Genomic DNA, 20,174 nt, shown 5'->3' with positions numbered 1-20,174 from the left:
CACCCTTATCTCTGATCAGCTCAAATTCTGAGCATGGAGTATAATGGTTCGGTCCAAATGTAACTCCAGTTCATAGCAATGAATTTACCTGTCATTTACCTGTCCCTCTATTCTTGTACTACAAGACAGAACAAGAGTCCTCTACTTTCCTACTTGTTTCACTACTCAGTTTTATAAAGATGCAATATTTGTCTTCTCAGTGCCATCATAGGAGAAACTCTGTCCTACTCATTTTACTGCCCTTCTTCAAACCCTTATACTTTAGGGAAATTCCTTTTCAGACATTGAATTATACAACACACTTTATTTCAGGTGAAGTCCAGTGACTGATAGAATATTTTGTTCATACTATATTCTAGTGTGCATTTTTTGCCACAGCTGTATGCGCCTTCAGCAATGAGCAAGCTTTCTGCTACTAGCAGTGTTAGATATTTCCCTGCTGCATGAGTAGATATTTTTTCTCCATTAAAATACCAAATTAAACCAAACAAACAAACAAAAAAAACCCTGAAAAACAAACAAACCAACCCCCCAAAAAAAACAAAACCAAAAAAAACCACCAAAAAACCCCCACACAACTGAAGCTAAACACCCTAAATCTTCATTAAGTGCAGTCTGTCATCTGTCTGGCTAACATTTTCCAAATTACATACAGGTTCTCAACTCCTTTAATGGCCATTTCCAAGGACTTTATTCTGGCCATCAACTGCAAGGACTGCTGAGGTGCCTCACAATTCATGTCTCATTTCTGTAAATCCTGGCTATCCTTCATGGGGGTGGATGAGGCAATGGCTTTGGTGCTTCTTTCACTACTTGCTTCCAGAGGAATTTCTATAAAACAGGAAAGAACCAACACTTTTTTTTCTAAGTATATTCACACCACCTTGTCTGGTTTTGAGCATCCCAAAATAACTGCTTTCTATATTTTCACTTGATCTGATAGTTCACACTAGTTTCTTATCTACTTTTAACAACATTTTGAGAAATGGCTGTTCAAACCTGATCAAGGTATGAAATAAACCTAATCAACACCCAAGTACATGATTAAAGGAATTTCAGATCTGGATCTGCATTAACTGAGAACAGCTACTGGCATATCTACATCTTTTAACATAATGGCTTTGGATTATACAACAAAAATTACATGGATCTTTCTATCATTCAGTAATAAATAGCCCTGACAGGTCTTTCTCTCATTCAGTGATAAACAGCTCTGACTGGAGCTAAGTTACTGAAAAAGAGTGTCTTGTAATCTGAAAATAAATTTGACATAGCTATCTAATCATACTTTAGTCTTTCTGCCTATCTTTTTTTGGTTGCTGTGTACAAACCTTTTTCTTGCTAACTACAGTTTACTGCATGAAAGCAGGTAACAGTTGTGGAAAGAAAGCAAACTATTTCAAGGTTCACTCCCTTACTTCAATGAAAAACCAAAACCAAACTAATAGTAATTTCTTTTCAACAGATGATTTCTAATTTTCCAAAAAAAAAAAAAAAGGTTTACACAAGCACTAAGCTGAAGTAAGTGTACACATGTCAGTGATGTTTCTCTTCCACTCTTCCACAAATCTAAAAGGCACATGTCTAATGAAGGAGCAAGGAAGTGCTAGGAGCACAGAGGAAGAGATGTGATTGATATATTTGAGTTACAGTGAAAAATTCGAAATATAAACAGCTTCACTGAGTGTGCAATATCAAGAAATTTTAGCCTGTTTTATGTCATAAATCTCTCTCCCAAAACACTAACTTCTGTAATAAACTATCAGCTTAACCATTAATTAAACCAGTGTCCAAGAATATCTAGAAACAAAGACCATTCTGACATCTAACTACATGGATTTGAGGGTCCAGTTATCAAATCTTTTATCTTTATCCCAAGTACACTAGAGGCACAGCAATTTGTAGTGGGGAACCTAACTTTTCCTCCTCAAAACAGAACACAATATATTCCAATGTCCAAGAAAAAAAAAATGCTGCCAGCATATATGACATATTTGCTAATAACAAAGTATACATTTAAGAAAGGCATTCCAGCAGCCAAGAGTTTTATTTGCCAAGAATTCCAATTCCTTTTTACACATAAAAGGATTTTTTTCTTTTTACATAGGAAACCTAGACAAAGGATGCAAGGGTTTGTAAAGATTTCAGGAGGCTGCTGAACATGTCCATGTAAAAACCATTCTCAGAAGCCCGCATTCAAAATAAGACGAACACAGAAAACACCTCCTTTGGGGCAGCTCACATTCTGGCATTAACATCTGCATGAGAATTTTCTACAGAAAAAGCTGTTACAGGGATCTCAGTCCCTGAATTGTCAGTCTCAGTGGAAGAGCTTAAATATAAAGAAAAGGGAGCAAGAATCTCCTGTTTTCCAGGTACTGACTAATCCAGATGTGTAATAGCTTCTCTCTTCACTGGAGTCTCATTCGTTTTTCAGGTGGTCCTTTAGCACCAGCACTCTGGGCATTCTTGACAGTCTCTTTTTCCTCTGTCTTGACAGCTTCAGGAGCTGGTTCTGGTTCCTTCTTGATTTGATCCACTAAAGATATAACAGTAAAAGAAAGCTAAACCTCTGATTTTCATTCCTAAAGCACTCTTCAGAATATTTAGAAAATATTGTTAATGTCACAAGGACAACATTAATTTCAAAGGTGTCAGAATAATAAGCAGAGAATAAATTCGTACTTATATTGGTTAAAAGGTGGAAGAGATTGAAGCGATACAGATCATGCCTTTCCTGTTTGGAGGTTGCCTATGATCAACTCAGTCTTCACTCTTATCCATTACTTTGCACAATTAGGTAATGCCAGAATTCCAAACCACCTCACAGTAGCAGAAGCAAGAGCTTACATGGCAACTGAAAGATATTGCATACAGAGTCTATTTTTCAAGTCTTATGAGAATATTACAGTTTTACCTGGGATAGGCTTTTCTCCGGGCTTTTGCTGTGGGGGAAGAAAAAAAAAAACAACACATTAGTAGAACCAAAGTTGTAATTCTCAACCCTTCCTGCTAATAATTTAGGAATAAAATGCAAGCAATGCACTCTTATACGTAAGAGGTGAGGGTAGAATGGGTCACTAAATACACTTCAAACAAAATCCAGTTAACATTTTATAATGTCCAATTTTTCCTCTGACAACTGAAAAACACTAAAGACAAAACTATACAGTTAGCCAGTCTTTCCCAGGACTGTCTGACGAGAACTTTTGTGAGATGCTGTAAACATAATTTCCTTTGCTCCCAAGCAGAGACCTGGTGGAACAAATGGCTACCAAAGACAATCAGAGGTAACCACAACTTCACAGAATGCCAAGAATTTCCATGCTAACTAATGAGTCTCCAGAACAATGGAGTAACTAAAACAAAATACTGTGATGTCTTGATTGAGTTCACAAAACAGAAAACTGGAGCAGCAGCAACATCTGTTAGCTGAGAATAGACCCTCTGTGATCAGATAAGGAAGGCATATAATAAAATTCACTCTCATAGTTCTGTCAAGATCTTAATGACTCCAGTGATTACAAAGGGAGATCCTACACTCTGAGCCTTCCATGTCAAGTTCACTATATAATCCATGTTACTATTGCAGAAATACATTAAATTCCCATTCAGTTTCAGCTGTTTAAATACTTATGACTCTCTTTTAAGTTCTAATTTACAGTAAAACTGTGGCTTTTCAGTGTCATACCTGAACAAATCTGGGTGGGAACTTTTGTCTTAGGTCTAAAAGCAAAGCATCTACCCGTTGTCTTTGGAAAATAGAGCTTGGTTCTTCTTTCTTCTTGGCTTTTGGTTTAGTTTTCTCTGCAAGTCACAAAAATATCAGCAAAAGATGTATTAAATTTTATTTTCTCTTAACAGCTCTTTGTTGTATGACAAGTTGGTATTTGTCTCTCCTCTTCACCTACATTTTCTTACTGACAGAGGTTATTTTTTTTTGTGAAAGACTGATTAAGGATGAATCTCCCCTCCTGACAAACTGCTTTGGCTTCTGAGAATGTGTTTTGATCCCCAATGGGTTTAAGAGTTGCTCATTTTGTTGACACACAGTTCATTATTTTCATCTCTCACCCATGCCTCTGTGCTGGTTCATTCCCACCAGCACAGAAGGGCAAGATTCCTTTCACCTGGCAGAGACTCCTAACTTACCCTTCAGACACTTCATCTCACCTCTCCACCATCACTGTGCATTGCTTCAAGCTTTTCCCTACATTCCTTTCCTCTCCCAAAGTATGCAGGAGAAACTAGCAAACATACCTCGTTCTTCTTGATCTTTGAAATGCCACCAGTAGCCCTTGGATGGGTGATAGCGACAGTAGGACATAGCTTCTTCAAAAGCAGACTGAATTCCATGCACTGCAGTGAGCTTTCAGAACAAGAATGTAAGGCAGTGTTCAAAACTCAAGGAGAAAATACAACATAAACTTTTGAAAGTGGGTATTTTAAAATTAGTATTCTATATTCATTTTTGTTCTGGAAAGGGAACTTGAAACATCCAGTTTTGGACTGAGAATGTAATTTCTTTCACAAGTTCCCACAAGGCTCTTTTGAACTGCTTTTCTAAACTGACAGAGAAAAACTTGCAAAAGCAATAGTTTAAAAGAACAGAAGGAATCAAAACAAACTTGGGCATCCAATTTAAGAAGAAATACTGCATCAACTTAAAAACATAAGCCTCATTTAAAAATAAATATTACAATAGCTTAACATTAACATTCCAAAGCAAGCTTCACTGATTATGTATTTATTACTATTTCATATGTATTTGTCAAATAATTTTTGAAAATTTTGATTATTCAAACTTCATGCTGTTCTGCCAATTGTGCAGCTTCAGTTATTCTGATCCTTCATCCCTAAACGATGTATCCTAGTTTCTGGGCAATACTGCATTCTCACAAGATCTTACATTTTCACATGGGATGCACCCAATATTAACCAGTGGGGTTTGTTTTAAGTTACTGCACCACTACTACACAAGATCTTCCCTCAAAATAGTGAAGGAGGGATATTAACAGCCTGAGGGACAACCAAATGTTTTAAAAACTGATAGAAAGCAGTATACATCAAATGAACAGAACACTTACAACTCTGGAGTTAATGACAGACCCTAAGTCAGGTGCTTGATAAATCACTCCAGCAATAATATAGTAGTCAGCCAATGGCATAACTGTGGGAAGGAAAAGAAGAAAAACACGGGATCAATTTAAAGCTCTGGCTGAAGACTGTGTATTTGTTGCTGAATTTCAGTCATAGCAGCAGAAATTGCAGTATTTCTCTTACCACAAAATTTTCTCTTGTTAACCTTTTCCTTCAAAGTACTATATTTGCACCTTCGGCACAGACTGATAAGGAGAGGGAAAAACAATGTCTGCTTTATGGATAGAAAAGAAGTCCTGTCCTATGGCAAGCAAATGACTTGCCTCACAGAGCTGGGGTTTTCAGAGTACACTAGAGCTACTACTAGTCAAGTGAACTGCTCTGGAAGTAATTCCACTAGCCTTGGCTACCAGTAGAAACCTACAATAATGTAAGATCTCAATCTTCTGGACTCAGCTTTCTATAACTTCTACAGTCCTCTCAGCTAGATTTCCCAGGCCCAATGGAGTTAAGCACACAGAGAGTATGCTTTTCTAAATTAATAGCATTCTGCCAAAAAAAAAAACTACCTTCCAAAGGCATTTGCTAAATCAGATTTGGAACCTCTACTGACCAATCAAAAAATTCTTGTTCATTAGACCTGCAGTGCAGAGGAACATTACAGCTGCCTCTGTAACTCTGCCAAACATTGTTCAATTGAGAAACCATATTAATGCTCTCAGCTTCACATTCCTAAGGATATTACCTATGCACACATGTGTTCCAGTTCCTCCATCTCTAACAATTCACTCAGTACTTGCATTTTGTGAAGCTTGGACACCTGCCTAAATTAGCAATCTCAGACAGCTGAGTGCATATTAGCCAGTACCCACTTCTCGAAAGACAAAGGATGCTTAGCACTTCTTTAAAAATAGAGCAAGACACAGAACAGCAGTTTTACTGTCTCACAGCTCTGTACCAGGGCCTACTCTCCTAAACACGCAACTGTCCCTAATCCATTGATCTAAAGATTTTTCTAATATCACTTCAAATAAGCAAAAACTTGTCTTTAAGAATTTCAAATATAAATACATCTGTTTTCAAAACACACAGAAGTCATAAGATATGCCTGCATGAGTTGTATTTGAGTATTCCACACTGGCTATGAACTCATTAAATTCCAATTTTACATCCTCATTCCCATGTCTCAAATACACTAATTTTTGTACCCAAATGAAATAAAAGACATGGTAACATCTGACCTAGGGAACTATGCAACTCAATCAAGGTAAACAGGACAAACTTTACAGTCACAGTGGGAAAAATGTTACTAAGCAAGTCCCAGTTAAGTTCCACCAAACATACACCTGCCTTACAGCACAAGTCTAAACACACATACCATGGTAGCTCCAACTCCAATCTCTATCTGAAAGGTGTCAAAACCAGAAATTAAGGGCTGTATGATAATTCCATACTCACTTTAGAAGCTATGTTCAAAATCTCTAATAAAGAAATAACTCAATTCACTAAAGAATCAATCATACATGTTTTCTCAGTTTGGAACTGCAATGTAAACGGACCATTATCTGATATAAGCAAACAAGACAAGGCAAAGTCCTGTACAAGACTAAAATGTATATACAAAATCTAAATCCCTATAAAAAATAAGTTAAGAAATAATTAGCACTAACCCCGCCCTTCTTTCCTACAAAACTTACTCTGAAATAACCTAAATTATTTTATATGAACATGCAGTAAACAGATAAGACCGTCCAATAACTACTGAAATGTGGCTACATATTTGATTAATCACACACACACAAACAAATTCAAGATTAAAAAGGAATAATGAAGCCAGTTAGTTGCATGCTGATAGGAAAAAAAATCTAAGGTATTTGATTTAAAAACTGGGAAGTGACACTGTAAGAAGGAGAGGTGCCATCAAAACAAGAAATGGACACTATTGCACAGCCTAACAAATAAATACGACACGGAATGAATGCTATTAGCAATTTCCTGTAGGAAAATGTAGCACAGGGCAGCACTTTCTCATTCGCTGTTCCCATTTCCCCACAAGATGGCACTCCCTGCTGCTGGCACACTGCAGGGAACTGCTGGAGAAAGGCTCTCCCCACCACAAGGCCTCATACCCTCCCAGTCAGAACAGAGATTAAGACAGAAAAGGGGAAGCAGAAGTGCTTAGACACAGATTAAGAATTGAAAAAAACCAACTGATTGATTTGGCTTCACAACAGGGGCTAGAAGTGAGTGACTGTACCTTGTGTTGGAGATTGCCTTTGCTGCTTTCGGATAATGAAAAGAATGGGCTCTTGAGCATGAAGAAGGATGTACTCCACTCCAACCATCTGGCTGAAAAAGAAGCAACCAGAGTAAGTATCTTCCTTGAAGTAAAATCTGTAGGATGTGAAGAGTGACCAAAGGGCCCAGCAATAAAGCAAGGAAGTCCTGATGCTTTGAAAGCTCTTCTTTATAATGTACAGTAAATAAAGGCAAAGGATTTCCTGACTAGCTACCAAACCCTATGTGACAAAGGGAGTTCTAACAACCTGACACAACACAAGTAGAACATATTAGAAACAGATAAATAGCAAGAAAGGTAACAATCTATCACCATGGAGATATCATTTATATGACATCAAATACAGCAACAAAGAACTGGCATATGATGTGACCATTTGTTTGCCTGATGTAAAAGCCTCTCTGCAATCACGTCTGAGAACAAGTAACTTTACTAATGGACCTCCAGCTCTGCTTCCAAACTCCCTATCATATCTTTAAATCGTTCTCAAACTATTCACTTGTGCTCAGCATAGCAGACGGGGAACTGAAAAGAAAGTTAACTTGCACATGCAATCTCAATACACAACCCTATGTGATCAGTATATTTACAACACTCACTACTCTTATTATCCACACTAAAAAGCCAGCTCTTCAGAGGAATTATGTACTAATTATGGCCCACAGCCAGTAGTATATGGAAACACAAACTATTTATGAATTCAAAGTATCCCCTAACATAAACCCTATTCACCGCAGAAAAAAATATTTAACTACATTACATTACTCAGGTTCTGCTGAGCAGGGGGGATGAGAGAAGACAGCTTTTCTATTTCAGAGGATTATCTAAAAGGTGATTTACTGGAACCTCAAAAGATACACAGAACTCTTCATGCTTAACACCTCCTTGAGATGGCATAAGAAGAAGTAGAAGAAATCCAAATACAGAAAAATTTGGGCTCCCTGGAAAGTGGTGGGACTAAAAAGCACATAACAGAATCAGCTTTCCAGCTTGCTTCCATTCAATCACCAAAGCCTCTGAATGGAGGGACAAGGGATACTGCACAGGAATCAGTTGCAAATTACAACTTACTTCAAATGGTCCAGGGTCATCCGCTGCATTTTGACGACTTCATTGTTACATGTTCGGTCATAGAAAGGGTTACTTCGCTCTGAGAAATAGTCCAACACACTCCCATTGTTTAATATTGGAATCCAGGAGCTGTCGACCCAGGAAATTCCCAACAGATTATCTGGGAAAATAAATCTACGTTGAGTACTAAAGCAGACAAAAACACTACAAATACATCCAAGAGTAAATTGCCACCAGTTAACAATTATAGCAGAGAAAGGAGATGGAACACAAACACACCAGTTAAATTAAAGAAGTATTTCATAGAGTTCAAATAATAATAATTGATAACCTTTAACCTTCTGCAGGTCTCTTAGCAGTATACAAAAACAAACAAACAAACAAAAAAGACCAAAAAAACAACAGCTAACACAAAGATGCTATCTTTGGGCAGATGCTTCTCAGTAATCTTGAACAAGAGATTCTATTCCTGACAACAAAATTGATCTGCCATATTGCCTGCAGCAAATTACTTGTTCCATAACCCAGTGGATATTACAGATATCTAACTATCGAACACTAACAATTATATTTAAAAGCAAGCTTTTTAAATGAACACACTTTATAACTTACAAGTCGTAATAGGCCAGTTAAATTCTTATGGATTTAGGGAAATATGAATTAAAATCCCTGCATTTTGTTATCACGCTGCAGCAAAATGTTCCTCAGGCTCATCAAAGTAACCAGTGTCAACAATCAGTTTCACAGGCAACGAGTTTGCTAACATTGGAGATCCAGGAGGAACCTTGAAAAAAAACCCTGAAATTCATTGATTTTAAATCACAGGAGCAGCAAACAGAATTCCCAAGACACAAGAAAGCAGGAAGAGACATTCATTGTTTAGATTAAAAAAAGCCTGAGTGATGAGACATCATTGAAGACTGACTGAAGATCTGAAATTCCCTCCTCACGGGAATCACTCCCTGAAGTTCACACATTATATACATACCATGAACTCCCACCAATCATTCCACTGAGAATGTTTTACTTCTGTGACAATTCAGCATGCTCAAGCGTCATTGGATCAGTTTCAAAAATGCCAGCTCGTATACTACTAGCAGCTTCTCTGAGGAGTTAATAAAGTACCACTACTTGCTTAGCAAACCAGGAAAAATGAAACAGAAATAGCTATATGTAAACCATTTTTCCTAGCTAATCTCAGAATTTTCAGCCCAACTGTTTCATGCAGGGTGGGGAAAGGCAGGGAGAAGTCTAGAGGCAATCATGTTATTTCACATTGACCATTCTCTCTCCTCACAACAGAAAAGGAAATCTCAGAAACACATCACTAAGATCCATTATTAAGCACAGAAGTGATGGTAGTGCTGTTTATTCCAAATGCCATTAAGATCCAAGAGCCCTCTGTTCAAAAAAATCTTAGAATCTTAAGGACTTGCATTCTTCTCATTATACTTTATACTCTATTCACATTATACTTTAAATACAAACATTCTTTATTCTTTGTATGATTAACAACACCCACATTTCTCAGAGGAATGTCAGGCACGCTTTAGAGAGATATACAGAGCTATCATGCTGTATATGGACTGATAATGTATCATAAAATGGAATATAAAGTTGGACTCTAAGACTCAATTACCCACAGCTGCTTAGTGCCAGGATTTATAATTGCCTTCACAACCAGCAAGATTGTTCTCTTAACTATTCTTGGAAAAAAGGAGAGGAAGAATAAAACAAACTGTGAATCTGACATGACTGTTATACTGAAGGCTGTACTGTTTATTTTGGGTGTAAGAAAGGATGGCGTTCCTGCTTCCCTGTTCCTTTCAAAAAGAGGACATCTTGTGCAAAGCATTTCTTGTGGAATTTGCATCACAGATGCAAAAGTAAAGTGCTTGTGACAATACTGCCAATCTATCATGATTTTCAAGACAATTTGGAAGACAAGCCAGCAATCCATGGCAAAAAAGAAGAGTAATTCACACCATGTGCTGGACCTGGCCTTGTTGGCCAGGTAGCCAGCACTAGGTTTTGACAAACCAAAAGGAATGGCAAAGTAGGCCTGACAGGGTATTGGGTTTGCCTGACCAGGTTTGGTAGGGAGGATACAGGACTGGCTTCAGTGAGTAGCTGCTGGAAGCTTCCGCATGTCCTACAGAGCCAAGCGCAGACCATGGTGAGGTGGCTGTCCCCCTGCAGCCCATGGAGGACCCACACTGGAGCAGGTGGATGCCTGAAGGAGGCTGTGACCCCATGAGAAGCCACACTGGTGCAGGCTCCTGATGGTCCCTTGGACAGAGGAGCCCAAGCTGGAGCAGGCTTGCTGGCAGGACTTGTGATCCTGTGGGAGACCCACGCTGGAGCACTGGAGCTCACATTTCTCTGGAAGCAGAGTGCAATACAAGCCACGCCAAGCAGCCCCATGGGTTGCCAGGCCCTGCAGAGCTGCCAGGCCACATTCACCTGCGCAAAGCAGCCCCAAAGCTGGCCCAGAGAGCAGGGCAGGTCAGAGGCCATGCTCGCTGTGACAATGAGCACTTGTCCATCCTGACCCAGCTCTGGGGGCTGCAAAGATCTTGGTAATTTTGAAAAAGTGAGGGACTGCATGCATAACCATCCTGCACAGAAGGTACGTAAATATTGTAAGCAGGTTGGTTTAAGTGCTGAATATCAACCTGCATTATTAATTTTGCCAATTTCAGAGACCAAGATGGATTAAGCATTAAAAATTTCTTGATGACCTGGATTTTAGATCAGACAGGGCCTGATTTCAAAAATTTGTGGAGGTAAAACATTCTAATACTCTTGGATTGGTGCAAATGCAGTTATTTTAGTTTCAGTAGTATCTATTTTGAATTTAAATGATAGCTCCATATGATGGTAGGCCCAAAGGGATACACAGTAAAATTACACCAACAATTCCATTTTTCAGAGGTGCAAAATTTTGGATTTTTCACTACTGGTTTTGATGACTCTTGCAGAGAAATCTGGGATGGTTTTCCACAGGTAGACCCATTGATCATCCAGCATTCTACCTTAATTTCTAACCTTTCCATTCCCCAAATCCAGGGAATATAATTATCAGCTTCACCCTTATCCAAGTCCCATTCATTTTTTAAATACTTAACCAAAATGGCTAGGCTTAAATCTGTTTTACTGGAATGTATCAGCTTTTGGAAACTATCACGTTGACTAATAACCCTAACTGGGGGAGTTATGCAGGCTATATTGAATTCCTTTTTACTGTGAAGCAGAAGAGAATGGTACTAAAGAAGGTGAAAAGAGAGCAATAGACTAGGGGAGTGGGGTGGCTGAGGTCTGAAAGGGCTCCCACCCTTTGGCCCGAATCAATGTACTCTTTGTAGGCCAGAAAGAACAATTAGATGTAAACATTATTTCTGACTGTGAGAGGAGGGGACTGGTGGAAAATATCAAGGTGTTCCTAGCAGACCTTGAAGATCCAGTACAACCAGAGAATGAAACAATAGACTTCTGACCAACAGCAGAGCTTCTATATGCCAGAATGTCCCCTTCCATTGTTAGGACAAAACTTACCATGCAAGCTAAATGCTCAAGTAACTTTTTTTGAGAACTGCGTATAGCTATGCATCTCACAAAAAAAGGCATGGAAAGCTCAAATCTGCTTATCAATGAACCAGACCTTAAAGGAGCCTGAAAATAACATCCTGGACACAGTACAGATTGCTGCTTAGAGTATCAATATGAATTTAATACCTGTAAAGAAGCCTTATTCTCAGGAGTATAGGCTGCTACAGGATTTAAGAGCAATAAATACATAAACTCTGTTGTGTGGATGGGCTTTCTGTACCAGCTGAAAAAGCCTGTTTCAGGACAACAATTTTGGAGAAATTCATGGAGGATTGTCTCCTGTGGGAGGGATCCCACCATGGAGAAGTGGAAGACAGTGCACACTCCTCCTGCTGAGGAGGACAGATTGGCAGTGTCAAAATGTGTGAACTGATCACAATCCCACTCCCTGTTCACCTTTGCTGCTTGGAGGAGAGAAGTTAGAGAACTTCAGAGTGAAGTCAAGCCCAGGAAGAAAGGACTGGTAGAGGTGTTTTTAAGATTTGGTTTTATTTCTCATTATCTTCCTCTGATCTAATCTGTAATAAATTAAACTTATTTCCCCAAATCGAGTCTGTTTTGCCCAGGACAGTAACTGGTGAGTGACCTCTCCCTGCCCTGATCTCAATTCACAAGCCTTTCATTATATTCTCTCTCCCCTGTCTGGTTGAGGATGGGGATAGAGTGGCTTTAGTGGGTACCTGGCACCTAGGCAGGGTTAATCTACTGCAGTTAGATTAAAAATAGAAGTATGCCTCAAAATTTACTTAATATATTGAACTATATTAGATAAAAGACTTTGAGGGAGCTTAAATGATCTGGAGTAAGACTGAAGTTTTTCACATCAGCTAATAACTTAATACAGCACTCCTCCATTAATTGTCTACATAGTTCCTTTGTGTAATCTCAAACAAGGCAGTCAGAAAAACACACAGGACTACACACAATCATTAATAATTTGGAGACAAAAAAGGAGAAAACTTCTGTGGCACTAGCAAAATTGACCCTTCATGAAACTTCCCTAAATACCTGCTCTTGTTCATTCTCTGAGACTCCACCACACAGGCTTCTGATGTTATTCCATTCAGACACTCTTATGGAGAAAAAAAACTTCCTTTCCTGTGGCCTCTGAACCCCTACTTCTTCTCTCAAAGTTCAAATTCTTCATAATTTCTACTTTGTTTACAACATAAATATTCTTTACCACTTCATTCAAATATCGGTTCTCCTTCAAAACATAATCTCTTTTTATTCATATCCCCGACTTCTCACCCAACTGTTTACTGTTTTTTGCTACTTCAGCTTTCTTTCCGGCTTTCCTAACACCTGGCCTGCCTTACCACATCCACCTCAAGTGCTCTTAAGATTCCCAGCCTCGCTCGCTGCTTTGGTCCCGCGCAAGTCCCACACACATCCAGCGCTTCCCACTTTCCCCCACACTTGAGAGCTGGCACTCTCTCTTTTAGCTCTTCCCTTCCGTCGCCATCTCGCCGCAGGGCCTCCTTATCCCCCCTGAAAAAGGCAGAGTCTACCAGAAGGAAGCTTGTTTTCCCCAGGCGACCCCGAGCACACGCTCCCAGCCTGCCGCACATCCAAAAAAGCCGCTTTTTGCTCAGCTTTTCCGCCCGGCCGTTCCAGCTCCCGGGGACCGCCACAGCAGCACACCGACCCCTCCTGCGGCCGCCCCGCGGGGGCCCCGGGCCTACCTCGGATGTCCACAGCCGCCATGGCCGCGCGCGCACGTCCCGAGCGGGGCGGGGCGGGGCGGGGCGGGGCGCAGGAAGCGGCCCTGGCGCGGGGCGGGAGCCGCGTGCGGGAGAACGCCCCTCGGCCCCACACGCGCTCGCTGCCCCGGGAAACGCCTGCCTGCCAGCGGAGCGCCGTGCTGCCCCAGCGCCCCACCGCAAATCGGAGCGACCTGCGCTTCACCCGAGTGGTGCGTAACCACAACCACGGCGACAGTGCCGGAAATCGACGTGCTCATTCGGAGCTGCTTGCTCAAAAGGGGGGAGACGAGGGTTTTGCTGCCGTTCTCACCTGCCCTTGACCCGTTGGTGTTTGCCCGTCACTTTCAGAGTGAAAGAGGTGTGGGCTGTAGGTTGCTGTTCAGCATCACGCCCATCCAGCTTGAGCTGGCTGGGGCAGCCCAGGTTTAGTTTGCCTTGTGAGAATAATAGATGTTTTGAGGTCACATCATCAAAACACAGTATGGTTCCTGTCCTGAAGTATGGTCCTTGGTATTTTGGCTCTTAAGTGAAATCATCGGTCATCAGACATTTATGGAGTGAAGAACAACACTCGGTGGATGGTAGAATATACATACACTGAAGATTAATAAGCTTCTTATTTAGGTTGACAACTGCAGTCTACCAATCTGCTGTACAGAGAGTCCAATACCCCTGTGTCATGCTAGCTGTACCTCCAGGGACTCACCGTGCCTGAGCCTTCGCTGCCAAGACCAGCCATCCCCTCACTGGCAGCAGCAGAGCCCAAGAGAGACTGGAGTCATCACCTTGCTGATGGCACATGATCTTAATTGGTGATGGAGCCTCTTCCCCTTCCATTACAGACCTGAGTGAAAAAAGTATAGGGACTACTTTACTGTGTATGAGGTACGGGAAAGGGATATTATTATTGTACAAGACCAATCAAAAAGTCAGAACAAAAGAGAGGTGATGCTGTATTTGCTCTTCATTCAGTCCTCTCACACTAATGCATTAAGAGACAGACTATAATTGCAAAACCACATACTCTTTTTTTTTTTCTTCCCAGGATTCCTGTCTTATTCAATATGTTAAAGTCACTATATCGTTTGTGAATGTTTTGGGCTTGTTTTCTGTGAAGAAGAGGTGCCTGCAGAACACTTGTTTTACATGTTTCAGGTGTTGAAAGATGTGAAGGTGACAAGGCCAAACAGAAAAATGCTGGTTTCATATATTAGATTAATGAAGTTTTTTCAGACTCTGATTTATAGATGTGCTGAGCCCTCCACACAAATAAAGTTATGCTGTTCATGCTTTGTGTGTTTTATAATTCTCTGCACACTGAGAAGTTAAGTTCTCTAAAATCTCTCACAGTTTAATTATTCAAAGTAAGATTTTTGTAATCTCAGTGCCTCACGGCTCCATCTCTAAAAGGGCGGTGATAACAGGTCCCTTGGCTCTGAGTGGTTCATGAAAATAAATGTATCTGCAAAAATATGAGGCTGGGATGGTAAGTGTTCTGAGAAAATGAATCTTTTCTTCAAAAGAAGATTTGCTTAATTGGCAAAATAAGTAAAAATAAGTAAAAAAGATTGAACAGTGGAAGAAAAAGTACTGAACAGAAGAGCACTGTCCAACTATAATACTGAATTCAGAAGAAAGCCATGAAAACACAGTACTTGGTATTATTTAATAGCACAACTAGATTCAAAATCGAATCTAATCTTAATTTTTCAATTTCGTGATTCCTAGGTGCTTGTCTTTGTCACTGAGAGAATATTTTGTGTAATATGTGCTTTTTCTATGGGGTAATTCTCATGATCCCCCTTCATTAGTTAGCTGTGACTCATTAGCAGTTTCTGTCTTTTCCAAACACATCCCTCCAGTGTTATCCACACCAGAATGTTTCCAAATAATACTATGATAGGTTGCCATTCTAAACCAAATGCCTCTATATCCCTGTCATGAACAATCCTCCTGGAGGGAGAAATGCCACCAGACATAACAGCTATCCTTTTGGAGCATCTCTGATACCCTATTTCATTCTATTTTTGTGCAAACCATTTCTTTTCAGTAGCAAATGGAAACGCAACCTCTATTTTAATTATTCATGTTGTCCGTCTTTCCTGCTGACTCTGCACTTCTTCTCAGCAAGTATGCATTTGGATGAACAAGGGGCTAAAAAGTAAAGAGTCCTGGGTGAGAAATAATGGGACTTGATTGAGTACAATAAATTTTCAATTATATGGTGAGACTAGCCAAAGCACTGCTGGAAAGAATTGTTCATCTGGTAACATTTTCACCTTCTGCTGTAGCATAAAAGACGAGGGCTTTTTCACCTGGCTTCCTCTAGAGGGAGAATCCTAATGAGCATTGGAGTTCTGACCTTCTTAGCAGGAGGTGTGGATTACAGATGGAGAGATAATGAAAGCTATCACATAAAATGAGGAATTTATGCACACTGCTTTTGATGTCAGAGAAAGGCACCTTAAGCAATGAATATTTAGACATATTCATTTCATTTTCTGCTTTAAAAATGCATAAAACTCTTGGATAAAAATTGACACCTTTTCAAGTCCTGGTGTTCAGATGTCAGTTAGTGTCACTCTCCCTGCAGTGGAATTATTTTTCTGTATTTCTGTGGTCAGAGATAATGAGGAATCTCATGCTACTATGCTCCACTATATGTAACAGAAGAGACTGTCCCTAATTTATAATGTTTATTATCTCCAGTGGATGCAGGATTGGGAGCACTGAGTGCTCCAAGCTGCATTATGGGTACAGCAGGGAGACTACCAAGGAGTCCCTTTATAGTTTCAAATAAGCACAGATAAACTGAGAGGACTACATCTATAAAAGGACGGAAAACCATCTCTGTGTACATTTCTAACACTCTGCAAAGACTGAACAAACAAGCCAGCTATACACCATCGGGTGAAAAGTATTGTTTATGAATCCTTATCATTAAACTCTGGGCAGTTTCCAAAAGATAATAGAGGCTCCTGAACAAGGATATCATCACAGCACCTCAGGTTCTGCACACTGTATTTGAACTCACAGATTAATAGTAAGTATCTCTAAGTCCCATTCTGTGTTCTAGTAAACCTAGTCCTGCAGTGAAGCACAAGGGAAATTTAAATTCTTATGCTAATGAAAAATTGCTGGGCTTGAATTACTTATGAAATGAAAAAATTGCTACTGGTTTATAATAAATAGGACTCAGAAAATATTCTTTTAAATCCTTATCTCGTGGTTTGAGGGAAAGACATGTAAACAAACCAGAAAGAGAAACGTATAGGTAATGCAAAGAAAATGCTGAAATCACAAAATTTGTGAGGAGGGAAAGGAAATGTTTGAGGGGGCTACCCTGAGTTCATCACCTGTATTCTGTTTTAACATTTTTTTGCTTGTGAAGTTTCTTTCTTTCCACCCTGAAAACACTCATGTTGCTGGTATCTTCAGATGGCATTACACATGCAGTCATTTACAAAATAGCTTCCAGTAGGCCTCAAAAGCCATCAGTGAATTGTGTTTTAGAAACTCACAGCACAGCCAAATTGCAAAATTCTGATTTTTAAATCCTTAATCAGGCACTTTTGCTGACTTCAAAGTCTGTTAATTTCTCCTTTCGCTCAGTGCATCTGCGTGTTCTTTTCCTTTTCCTGTGATGCTGTTTTCTGCACAGTTTTTATAAATACTGCTAATCACATGCATTGACTATAAAAAAAATAGCCAGGCTTGTAAGCTCTTTTTTTTTTTTTCCTGGAAAAATGCCATTGGGAAAATCTAACTAAAATGGCTGCAATGATGGCTGCAGCTGGTACTCTGCTCAAAACCATGTCCCCCCCACCTTGTTGCTCTCAGCTCTGCCCTGCAAAGAGCAGAGGAACTGGGGGACACTAAGAGTAATGTTCTTGGCATTCTCAGAGCATTTAAATACATCTCGTAGTGCTTTATTACAGTCTCTTGTTTGAAAGAATGGGGAAAGAAAAGATGAAACCCTGCTAACAGTCTAAAAGCTTCCTGAAAACAATTAATCTGCCAGTAAGCCCCAAAAGGCTATCTGTCAAGAAGTTAATAAAGATGAAATGTCAGGATGCCACATGGCTGCTAACAACTGCAGGCAGGAGGGGAAATGAGCTTCCAAGAAAAGAAGCACAAACTATGTCATCTTGCATATGATCATGTATTAAAACCAGCAACTGCAGATGCTGACTTTTGTGTCTCTGCAGACATCTCTGACCTTAGCATCTCTGCTGCTGCATTGGCTTTATCAACACAAAAGCCCATGACAAAGAAGGATGCACCAAGTTCATTCTACAGGTGTTGGATCACCCAGGTGGGAGACACAGAAGTTGCCCTATGTCCCTAGAGCTGCACAGATCTCATACAGGCCAGTGTTCAGCAAGAGGCAGATGAAGCTGTCAGGCAACTCTGGAGCACGGCCTCTGTGCCATACAGCTCTACTTGTGTGCATTTGTTTGCTGGACTGGGAGTCAACCTATGTTTTATTTCCACCCAGTTTCCAAAGGGCAGATCAGGGCCCTGGAGTAGAGCCCTGGCCCAGTCACTGCCAATGAGCAAACAGTGTCTGCTTGCAATGAAGGCTTGCCCAGGACAGGGAAGGGGAGAAAAGCAAAACAGTCTTCTCACCATGCATCCTGTTTATTGCACATGTCTAGCAATCTAATATTCCCAATCTCTGGACTGCACCACAGCCTCAGCATTTGGCAGATACCTCTCAGTAAGCCTTGAATGCCATCACTTTACTGTGCTTTGTAACCTCAAATATGGCAAAATTGCAAAGTCCTTGATTTTTATGTCTTTAAGTCAGGTACTTGGCTGATCTGAAAGACTTCTTTAACAAAATAGAATCTCTCTAGTCTGATGAAGAAATCAAAATTTGTTTTCCCAATTTACTGTATTTTCTATTGAAAAACAGAGGACACCAGTTTGGCAGTAAGCCCTGTGCTTCCCAGTGAGAGGATGCAAAACACAGACAGGCTGACCAGATCAGGAAGTGAAAAGAAACACTTAATATCTATGTTTCAAGATTGGAGATAGCTACAAAATCCAGCAAGCAGCAATGGTGGCAGAACATTAATTAAACTGTCTAGCAGCATCTCTGCTTCAACAAGTGCAGACCTCATGATGCTAGAAGGGGTCTATTTCACTTCAGTGAAGAATTTTCATTTCTGCTCTGTCCATTGAGTCACAAATGCTTTTTCTTTGCACCTTCCATCTATCTAAAACAGATATCCTCACCTACCATTAGATCTTAGTGTGCACACTTCATCACTTGTCTCAGGTACCTAATGGGCCAGGCAGGTCTTTAATCAGAGCCCTTTTTCCCTGCTCTCCTTTTGCATTATCTTTTACTGGTGTTGGTTGCCTGTTAACCCTAGCACCTTTGCTTCCTTCACAGGAATTTTACGTGTCCCCACCTCAACAGATACAGAAAAAAAACACATTACTTCCATCCTGGCTGCATTGTTCTCCATCTGTGCTTCCACACTCTGCAAAGCTGAAGGTAGGCAAGTGGCCCAAGCATTGAGCCCAGGTAATGGCTGCATAGCTAGGGCTGCTCATCCCCCAGAACAAGTGGGAATTTAACAGTAATGTCTAAGGTGGATAACTTGGCCTATTTGCTGGGCCTGTGAAAAATGATCTATAACAAAGTGTTCTTCCCTGCTAGGTAATACTGCACATATCAAAGGTAAGTGGACACTGTTTTGGAGAGAGAAAAGGCCCAGTTTGGTAGAGGTGGCATGAATTTATGGGGGTCTTTTATCTCAACAGTTACATGGGCTTTTGACTGCTTAGTCTGATCAAGATATTTTCAGAGAGGGGATTTCCTTGGTCACTGCAAGTGTGGCTAAGAAGGTGTGTGTTCCTCTTCCCTTCCCTTCAGAAGTGGCTGCAGGGAGTTAATTATAGGCTTCGCTTTGTTGCCCTATAGTCTCTAAGGTGCAAAGTCCTCTATGGGGTAGGAAATTAATAGTGCATTGGTGATCAGCATAGGCTGATAGAGAAATCCCACTCTCAGGAGAACCTATCCCTACTTCTGCTGGACTAAAAAAATTCTTATCACAGCCTACATTAAAAAATTCCAGGTTTCCCTACCCAAATACAGGTCATCAGTAGGGTCCCAAAGAAGCTAGGTGGATCACTTGGGTATCAGAGCAGTATCAGCCCATCATGCTGGTGCACTGTCCTTCATCAGAAACAGAGATCAGAGTTACTATGGCACTTCACAGAAACTTCCAGAGCCTGCACTTGTGATCCTGAGCTCAGGATGTACAAAGCTGGGACGAAGTAGCATAGCAGAGGGCACTGTCCAGGACATTTTTGCACACGTGAGAATCCTCCATCTGGAATATTCTCTCAACAACATCAGTCAAGAGTGAGCCAGA

The 20,174-nt window shown here is 40.4% G+C and overlaps 1 protein-coding gene across 1 annotated transcript; it reads right to left on the bottom strand.

The window, feature by feature from the left end:
* Nucleotides 1–1,620: 1,620 nt before the first annotated feature.
* MED6 (mediator complex subunit 6) lies at nucleotides 1,621–13,948 on the bottom strand. The gene is made up of 8 exons (XM_058856869.1): nucleotides 13,765–13,948; nucleotides 8,471–8,630; nucleotides 7,358–7,449; nucleotides 5,088–5,170; nucleotides 4,261–4,369; nucleotides 3,692–3,807; nucleotides 2,918–2,945; nucleotides 1,621–2,539 (listed from the first exon to the last, which is right to left on the bottom strand). Exons 1-8 carry the CDS (start codon nucleotides 13,784–13,786, stop codon nucleotides 2,412–2,414), a joined length of 738 nt encoding a protein of 245 aa, XP_058712852.1. The 5' UTR covers nucleotides 13,787–13,948; the 3' UTR covers nucleotides 1,621–2,411.
* Between the last annotated feature and the right edge of the window lie 6,226 nt (nucleotides 13,949–20,174).

The sequence above is a fragment of the Poecile atricapillus genome, chromosome 1 (assembly GCF_030490865.1).
Source record: "Poecile atricapillus isolate bPoeAtr1 chromosome 1, bPoeAtr1.hap1, whole genome shotgun sequence".
Taxonomy (NCBI): Eukaryota; Metazoa; Chordata; class Aves; order Passeriformes; family Paridae; genus Poecile; species Poecile atricapillus.
The sequence above is the reverse complement of the archived record's forward strand: the minus strand, read 5'-3'. Positions and strand labels throughout refer to the sequence as shown.